At 32.3% G+C, this 9,484-nt stretch overlaps 1 protein-coding gene across 1 annotated transcript; it reads left to right on the top strand.

The window, feature by feature from the left end:
* The first annotated feature begins 3,550 nt into the window (after positions 1-3,550).
* On the top strand, positions 3,551-6,754 carry LOC109218209. The gene is made up of 2 exons (XM_019382558.1): positions 3,551-3,844; positions 5,948-6,754. Exons 1-2 carry the CDS (start codon positions 3,714-3,716, stop codon positions 6,417-6,419), a joined length of 603 nt encoding a protein of 200 aa, XP_019238103.1. The 5' UTR covers positions 3,551-3,713; the 3' UTR covers positions 6,420-6,754.
* Positions 6,755-9,484: the final 2,730 nt, after the last annotated feature.

Below are 9,484 nucleotides of genomic sequence, written 5' to 3'. Positions count from 1 at the left end.
ATACTCCTATAAATTTTGATTGATAGACGTATGCCATCCACGTGCAACGCGCGTATCCTAAAACTAGTTTGTTTTAAAATAATAATTTTTACCTCCTATAGCAACGATTAACACCTTATTTATTTTAAATAAATACCATTTAAAAAATTATATTCTATAGATACCTTTTAAGGTTTATAGCAAAATATTTAATTTTGGTTACTTCCTAGCCCTAAGCCACTAAATACGCTAATCAGTTACACTATTTTCTTTCTCTCTCTACTTTGATACATCCCATTCTCTTCCCTCATCCCATTAAAATTTCCGATCTCCTTGGAATTTCCTCAACATATTCACCTATCCTTTTCTCGTTACAATCTCGAGAGTCAATTTCAAGTTCAATCTGGACTTCAGAAGCATCTGGTATAATATTACATATCATGATTATTTTCGTACAATATTTTTTTGGTACTCTTAATGTGAAAAACATACTGTAAGTAATGATTATGTTATGACGTTGAGGACGGAATTGACTGGGTCAGCAGGGAAAGCAGCCATAGCGAGGCAAGTGGTACTGCTTGAACTGCTACGGATCAAGAAGTTGTCTTGCGGCAGCGTATTTCCATGCCCGCAAACATCAGCGTTATTGTTGGAATTGTAATAGGGACTGTGTAGCAAGTGTCGAATCCGCCAAGGCTTGTCACTGTCGTTTTTCTTCCCATTCTCCTCCTAAACTCGTTCCTCACAGCTGTATAAGCTAGCTCCACCAGCCTCATGAATACCGTCCCTGCCAATTGAAAAAATTGAGATATGGATGTTGTGGGATGATTTTCTGTTAATATATGTCAATGTATTTTCATGTATTTCATTGTATTCATTATTTTTTTATTGTAATTCAATGTATCTCGTTGTATTCCATGTATTTCATTGTATTCACTGTCTTTTTTTCTCAGTGTATTTCAATGTATCCCATTGTATTCTATGTATTTCATTGTATTCACTGTCTCGCTATATGTCATGAATGCATTCATAAGTTTTTTTTTTTAATTAATATAATTTATGTATTCAGATGTATTATATAATTTCTCCGGAGATTGCTATATTTTTGGGGTATTTTTCGGTCGAAAATCTTTTTTTATAACTGAAAATACAAAATTTGTGTGTTATAATTGAGTTTGTTGAGTTATATTAGGAGTCTATTATGTTAATTGATTCATTTTCCCTTTTAAAAATAGTGTAATCCCCTATTTCACGCCGTGAATACAGTCGAATACAATAATCTGTCCAGCTGTAATTCCATGTTTCACTCCATGAATACAGTCGAATACACCCGAATACAATAACTGATTAGCTGGACTTCCCTGATTCACGCCTATTTTTGCTACTGTATTCATGAATACAATAGCTTAAATACATCAAATACATCTTATAACCACATAAAAGGTATCTATAATCCGTAATATAGCAAATGGTATCTATAGATGGCTAATTACTACAAAAAGATAGTGTTTTATGAAAATTTCCCTTTAAAATATGCTCCTAGTGTAAGGTAAGATCCGAAAATATGGGCCCATTTAAATTATGGTGTTGGTGGGGTGATATACAATATAAAAACTCCTAGTATACATGTTTTATATTATATCAGGTATATTCTATTTTTAATCTAATGAATCAAGTATCTACCAATAAAAGTATATCCACTAAATAATCTTGTTATTATTTAATCCTCATACTATAATTTCGTCATTATAATTCCGGCATAATTTTTTCATACTATGTAACTTAGAATCAAAATTAATCGGTTGAATTTTGGTTGAGAAGTTGCAATACAAATTGTGTTGTTGAAAGTTTAAATTGTAGATAGAGTTTGTGTTCAATTGGACCATCAAAAGAAAACAAAGTAGAAATGGTGTGTGATAGCCACTAAATAAGGTGGTGTTTATTTCTTATCCACCAATTCTAATGCTGAGTAAAAATAGCCACTACTCTATTAAAATTATTTTGAAAAGATATTTTTACCCCTTCTTCCATTTCTTTTCTTCCCAAACCCTCGCTTCTCTCTGTACAAAAGTGGTTGGCTATGTGTGCTTCTCTCTCAATCTCTTCTGTGCATTTTTTTTCTCTCAGTAACACATGGCTATGTCTCTGATCTTAAACTCAGCCTTCAGCCAAGCTATTCAAAGTTTATATCCTTAAATGCATTATAACTTATTAGTTCCTTCTGTACAAAATGTCTTTTAATTCATGTGTTTGTGTCTCGACAAACACCATGAATGCATTTTAGAAGATATTTCATGAAAGAGAAAATGAAGGTTCTGTAGTCTTTTATTTTTTTTAGTTGTTTCTTTTTGTTATTAGCTTTCTATTGTGTAATTTGACATCAATCTTATATGTAAATTGTAATTATTATTATTTTTATTTTTTGTGAAAAGATACAACTAACGTTTGGTTTTCTGCTACGTTATGGATCCTGAACTTACAATTACAAGTTCAAGAGTTAAGGACACTTGGTCTTGAACTTCGAGTTCCAAGTTCAAAAGTTAAGGACACTTGGTCCTGAACTTAGAATTACAAGTTCAAAAGTTAAGGACACTTGGCCCTGAACTTATACTAACAAGCTCAAAAGTTAAGGACAATAGGTATTGAAGTCCTGAACTTAGACTAACAAGCTCAAAAGTTAAGGACAATAGGTCCTAAATTTAGACTAACAAGCTCAAAAGTTAAGGACAATAGGTCCCGAAGTTCTGAACTTAGACTAACAAGCTCAAAAGTTAAGGACAATAGGTCCTGAAGTCCTGAACTTAGACTAACAAGCTCAAAAGTTAAGGACACTTGGTCATGAATTTACAGTTACAAGTTCAAAAGTTAAGGACATGTAGTCCTGAAGTTAAGTTCAAAAGTTAAGGACATGTATTCCTTAAGTCCTGAACTTAGAGTTCCAAGTTTAAAAGTTAAGGACATGTAGTCCTGAAGTTCAAAAGTTAAGGACATGAGCAAAAGGGTATTTTCGTCCGGGAAGTTAAAGTTTATTAAAGCAGTAGCTAAAGACTAAAGATATTTTAAACAGTGGTTTAAAAGTAAATACATGTGTTATTAGTGGCTAACCGTGCACTTCCCCCGAAAACAAAAGCATTCGCTATGGAACTAAAACGAAATAATAGGCTGGGTCAATCTCATTTGGTCAAAATAGCACGGCTAGCCAGTTTTCGGATTGGTCATTGGAAAATAGTTAGCGTTTGCCAAGTCATTGTAAAGTAACCACTATTTTGCTGCAACAAAGACCGGTCCAGTATAATATACTGGAGTTCCAGTATACTTTGCTGAAAAAGTATAATATACTGGAGTTGCAGTATATTATACTGGAATTCCAGTATATTATGCTGGAGTATCGAATTTTGAATAGTATTTTCGTTTAGATTTATCTTTAGAAGAAAAGTGGCTTAATTTTGATAACTTTTGAAACTGTGGCTATTGAATGACCACTTGTAAATCTGGCTATTTTTGCTATAATACATATCGTGGCCCAAAACTGGCCCAAAATATGAGAGAGAGAAAGGCAGAGAAGGGAGAAAATGCGGAAGGTTGAAATTGGTGGCGGCTCTCCAGAATTCCACGACTTATTTTGTCTTGTTGAAAACGAAAACGGTTCACTATAAGAGAAAGCTGAAAGCACAAGCAAACATAATACTTAATGCTCTTTTCCTCATTTGGATATTCTTTCCTGAAGAGAGAGAATGGTGCTATGGGAGATCACATTGGCAACGGCGTATTTCTTGGGTCTGAAACGCACTTACAAGCTCTTCTTGAGGATTCAGCGTAAGCTCATTACTCCCAATCACCCCAGGCTTCGTGCTTTCGCTCAAAGGTACTTTTTGATTTCAATTAGATCTTAATATTGTTGTCATTTATAATGATTCCCTTTTCGTGGTTAAATGATTTGTCATTCTAAGACAATGATAGTTAGGGTAACACTTTTTGGAGTTACTAATTCAGAGAGAAATGTATCAGCGAATAAGATGTAGCAACACTGATTCCTGTAAATAATAGAAACGGTATGGTGTTTTGGATGATGTTTGAAAAAGCAAAGTCTAGTATCCCGTTCCGAATGCATATGCAATTTCATTTCTGGCATAGGTTCTGTAAAACCTGGTGATTAGTCGGTACTGCAATTCAAAGTGAGGATCACTTCTCTTAGGTGGCTAAGCTGGAATATCATCTTGCTGCTTCTTTTGATACTTTTGTCTTCATCAACTTTTTATTCTGCCATTCTTGAATTATCAGTAGTTTATGCTTCTTGTTCCCAATTACCTTTCTGACACGTTACACTTAAATATGCAAAACTGGGTGTAGATTACCTTTGATTTTTGTAGTCATGATAGGCATGCGTGCTTCTTGAGGTGTTGGATTATCCAAAGCTTTTATGTTCAAGATGTAAGGATATTAATAAGGCGTTGCATAAATGTAGGCGAATACAGCTAAGAAGCATAAACTTAGAAGTTAACATATAGATGCTGAAGAGTGGACTACTTTTACAATTTAGGGGTGTGAGTGTAATCTAAAGGTTAAAAGTAGAAGAATGAATTTCTCCATATTCCTCTTCATCAATATCTTCTACTAGTTGACTGCCACGAGTTGGTAGGTAGTATCTCAATTAAAATGGCCAAATGAACCACATTTTCACCCCCCGTGCCGGTATCATGCCGTGTTGACATGAGTATACTGTATAAACTAGTGTCTGGTTAATATGGGAAGCAGAACTCTCTCTAGTTAAGACTAAAGCTTGTTAGTTGCTAAATAGCATCATTAGAGTGTCTTCCATGACTCTTTTTTATCTTGTTCTTTTGCTTTTTCCCTTTTGTTTCTGCCTTCAGATTTTTCTTTTCCACAATTTCCTGTTATTCTTCTTTTCTCTTTCTCATAATTCTTGTTCCGTTTTTTCAATTCTCTTCTTAGCCAGAGATTTTCTTTGAACAGCACCCTTCTATCAATTGCTAAGTGCAATTTATGCTTTGCCCACCAAGATCTTGTTTAAGTCAGCAGCCTTCGCTTATGAGTCTTGACTCAATCCCCATGTAGGTTCGGCAATGATGCCTCATTACCTCAATACCTCCATCATGCTGGAAACTGATGCACACCATCCTTTTTTCTCTAGGTTTCTCTTAATTTAATCGATCATTCCCTTCTGAGTCCAGCTTTGTTATTGTTTTATGGAATCAAATTCACCAATGTGTTCAACTGATTTGCACGAAGCATAAAGGAGCCTAAACCAAACCAAAATGATGTTGGATTGGTCAGTTTCAGTTTTGAGAATCTGAATTTTGGACACCAAACTGACTTTGTGCAGCCCTGGGTGTGAGAACAAAGATTGTTGTAGTTGAATTTTTCTCAATTAGTCGATTGTATCATATTACTCTTGACATGAGGAGGAAGATGAGGCAGATTTAGCTTTGAATCCAGCAGGATGAACTGAGAATGAACTCCCTATGACAGAAATCAGCAATACAGAGCCTTGAAGAATATGTTATGCCTGTGCATGTTTGTACAAGGAAAAGAATATTCATGGCATGAATTGCAGGCCAAATGTGATAGGAATTTGATATAGAAAAGTGTAGACTGTTCGTGTTCTTCATAAATATGAGTCCCGTACAGAGGTTTTTTGATTTATCCTTGTGATGTTTTAGCACATAATTTCTCAATTTCTGTAATGAGAGGCAACTAGTGAGCTCAGACCCTTCACTAGGGAATTGTTACTGTCTAAGGTTCTTACAATCCTCTTTTAGCACGCAATAGTTCCACATTCTCACCTTTCAAAAAAACAAATTTAAGATGTTTCGTGTTGACTGCAACTTGTCCAAATTACCCAAAAATGGTTATTCCCTGCTGTGTGATGCTTACTCATGATCTTTTCTGCCATTTTGGCTGCATTGTTGGTTGTATTATTGTTATAAATTGTTTCTTTCTTTTCCAGGCGAACACGAGCTGCCTTTGACGTGGCACTGACCATTCATCGCAAGATACAGGAAAGAGATATTGAAGCTGGTAGGAATCTTGGGAATTGGATCCTTCGATGGCTTGACAAGATGAAGCCATCAGCTAATATTCGAGGAAATCCCTCAGATAGCAATGCAATTACGAGCGCAAGTAAGCAGCTTAGGAAATCATCTCACTCCCCAAAACCGGAGGGATTCCAGAAATATGGTGCTGGCCAGGATAAGGGATCCAGCAGCAGGCATCTGTTTACCTCAGCGAGGAACACATGGCAAAAAGCTTATCCAACCATTTCTATGATGATCAAACCAAGAAGTCCTGCTGGAACAAGCATCCAGTACAGGCAGTTCAACACTGTCTTGCCAGCTAGTTTCAAAGCCATGAATCATGCGAAAAATGGTTTTGAGGGAGTGATCCGACCGGATATATTGCAGTGGATTCAACGAAGCTAATCCATTAACTACTCTGTTGCTGCTTTGGCCTTTTCACTTGTGGAGCTGAAGCATTCGAGAATTAGTTCTGGCAATAACTAAAAGCGTTATGGTTTTAAATTGTAGTCTTTGCGGCTTCTGTTTTCTTTTGGATGCCTAGTGCTTTCCAGTCAACCTTGTAAATTCTTTTCGGATTCTGCCCAGTACTTACATTTCAACCAACCTTGATTGTTGAGTTGCTCTCTTTGGAATTTGATTTCTGTTGTGGAAGTGTATCAAGACCTGAGATTATACTTCTTTTTTCTTTATTGTATTTTCACTCTAATAGATTAGGTGTTTGGTGTTCCTCCCCTTTATCAGTGGCATATCCCATTTTAAGACCAGTGAAATTTGCCTCCTTGGTTATTTTATCTACTAGTCTTCACTTACGCAATCCAATCTCCATCAATACAAAACTTTAAATATCATATAGCTATTATATTAAAAATTATATTTGAGTTACATAAAAATTATTTAAAAGTTAAAGTGTAAGTTCTTGAAAATAATAATAGTTGATCTTATTTAACTAACTCAATTAAGAAGAAATTAGGTCCCTTGTTAATTCTTTGTCATCTCGATAGATAAATTCAACTTAAAAGTGCTGACATGAATAAAAACTTTAACAATTTTTTTGTATATATCCCTAGTTTGTAGAAAAGTTTTTTTTTTCTTTTCGGTAAATAACTTTTGGCTTTGTTCGTATTTTTGTGCGGAAGGAGTTTCGTACTTTTGATATAGTACTAGTGTTAGTGTACGTGCATTGCACGTGTACATTGCGTCAATCATTATTAAGCGTATACAAGACGGAAAAAAATTGTTGAAAAATAGCAATTAAAGTTAAAATAAATGAATATATGTTTAATAATATAAAATTAATTTACATTGACAAAATAGTTAAATTCAATATCTTTTGAACATGCAAAAGATGATGAATTAAGTTGGATTAGTTAAATAGTATTTGTAATTATAAATAATTTATTGTATCAAAACCAAATATGTTATGATGTTATATTTCACCTATTTTCATAACTGTTACATTCATATTGTTATTACATGAGAAGATAATGAATTTTAAAAAAGACAAGTAAGGAATATAAGGAAATAACGAAGATTTTAATATTAATTGTAAATTTTGGACAATCGATCTTTTTAGCAAAGCTAGGAGCTATCTCTTTCAGTTGATATAAATGGAGTACAAAAACTTTATGCTAATTCCAATGGTTTAACGAATCAATTAGTTTTTCAGTTTTCTGAAAATAAAGAAAATAATATTTAATTTTATTTATCAAGATTCTAAAACTGATATTTTATGTAGAAAATGAAGTTAAGCTGCTTTTATAAAAAAAAGAAAAAAAAGAGAGAGATTAAAAGTTTAAAAACATTATATATTTTTTACTTTCATTCTTTGTCCTTTTCTCGGATAGATTTCACTCTAATAAAACTTTTATTTTCAATGTGTGCAAATAAGAAAATTCATGTAAGATGAAATATTCATTAATTTTAAATTATTAAACATTAGGAGATCCTACATATTCGTTAAAATAAGAAAAATTTAATAAATAAATTGTCATTTTAGCAAATAAGAATTTTGCTTTTACAGTGTTCAATGAGAAAAGAATTTATCAAATAAATTTTAAGTGATTTAGTCATTAATTTTAGGAATTCTTAAGTATAATCTATATAAAAAATAATTCGTAACCTAAATTTTATTTTTATTTCAAAATCTTAAATATTAGTAAAATGATAAAATACAATTTCTCAAATGTAAAATTAAATTTAAAAAAAAAAATTAAAAAGTCACTTTTCTTGAAATTTAGTGCATTTATAATTGCAAGTAGATTGACAGATTAACTTATTTTACATGGTATGTTCTGAGCGAGTTACTCATCTTAACCTATGTTATATTCCATGCATTAGCTCTAAGTAATTTCATAAAATAAATTTTATTTTTATTTCAAAATCTTAAATATTAAAAAATAATAAAATACTATTGTCAAATAAAAAATCAAATTAAATTTTTTTTAAAAAAGTCGATTTTATTGAAATTTAGTGCATCTGTAATTACAAATAGATTTACAGATTAACTTATTTTACATGGTTTGTTTTGAGAGTTATTCATTTTAACCTATGTTATATTCCATACATAAACTCTAAGTAAACATTTCTTTTTAGAAGAGTTTTTATCTGACTATCGTGAAATTTATTTGCTTACTAATGCCTAGAGCAATTGCTCATGCATTTGTGGACGTGTTTTTATCAAATTAAGGTGTTTTCCTCTTTTCACATGTAAATTTCAATTAATCTTATACGAAAGTCATTTTAGAATTTTTAAAATTTATGGAAATCAAGCTATTCAAAAATATAATTTTAAAATCATAACTATTAGTACTTTATACATAGTTCAAATAAGGAACAATTTAATAAATAAAATTTTAGTTGATAAAATAACTTATATTACCATTTTATTTAATGTGGACGTCTATTTTTAAAGGGTAAAAAAGACGAACGATATTTCGCTAAGGACCTTCGTGCGCTTTTAATATAGACTAGTTTCTAGACACGTGTGTTGCACGTGTATCCTTATCTCGTATTTTGCAGTACAAAGTTTTTGATGACTTAATTAAAAGGGATAGATGCTACCTGAAAAATGATTTGTGCAACCGATATGGTATTAAACTCAAAATAATTGGATATGTAGATAAGTTTTGTAGTCGAACATCATTAATGTTATTTGAGACATAAATATGTAATACGATTATAGGAGACCTGATTTTTTCTTATAGACGTTCTTGGAGTATGTTCCACCGACTTATTACTGGTCATGACCAAAACTCTATTGTTGACGTTGATATTCCTCTTGAAAATACAATATATAGGTTTGAATATGAGAAAATTTATTACAGAAAATACAAGACAATATTAAATTGTTTGGTCTTGTAATTTATTTAATGTCCTTACAGAGTACATATCAAATAGCGGGACACGCTAGCACTCGATGGGGAGCAAAGGAGTTTAAGGATGACAACATTATATAATTAAGGGTAAAG

Source organism: Nicotiana attenuata, unplaced genomic scaffold, assembly GCF_001879085.1.
Source record: "Nicotiana attenuata strain UT unplaced genomic scaffold, NIATTr2, whole genome shotgun sequence".
NCBI lineage: Eukaryota > Viridiplantae > Streptophyta > Magnoliopsida > Solanales > Solanaceae > Nicotiana > Nicotiana attenuata.
The sequence above is the reverse complement of the archived record's forward strand: the minus strand, read 5'-3'. Positions and strand labels throughout refer to the sequence as shown.

Bases quoted from the DNA above. Each gene is read 5' to 3' on its own strand.
- LOC109218209 (XM_019382558.1), top strand. From the start codon at position 3,714: ATGGTGCTATGGGAGATCACATTGGCAACGGCGTATTTCTTGGGTCTG. The intron at 3,845-5,947 runs GTACTTTTTGAT...TTTCTTTTCCAG, and splicing joins CTTCGTGCTTTCGCTCAAAG to GCGAACACGAGCTGCCTTTG.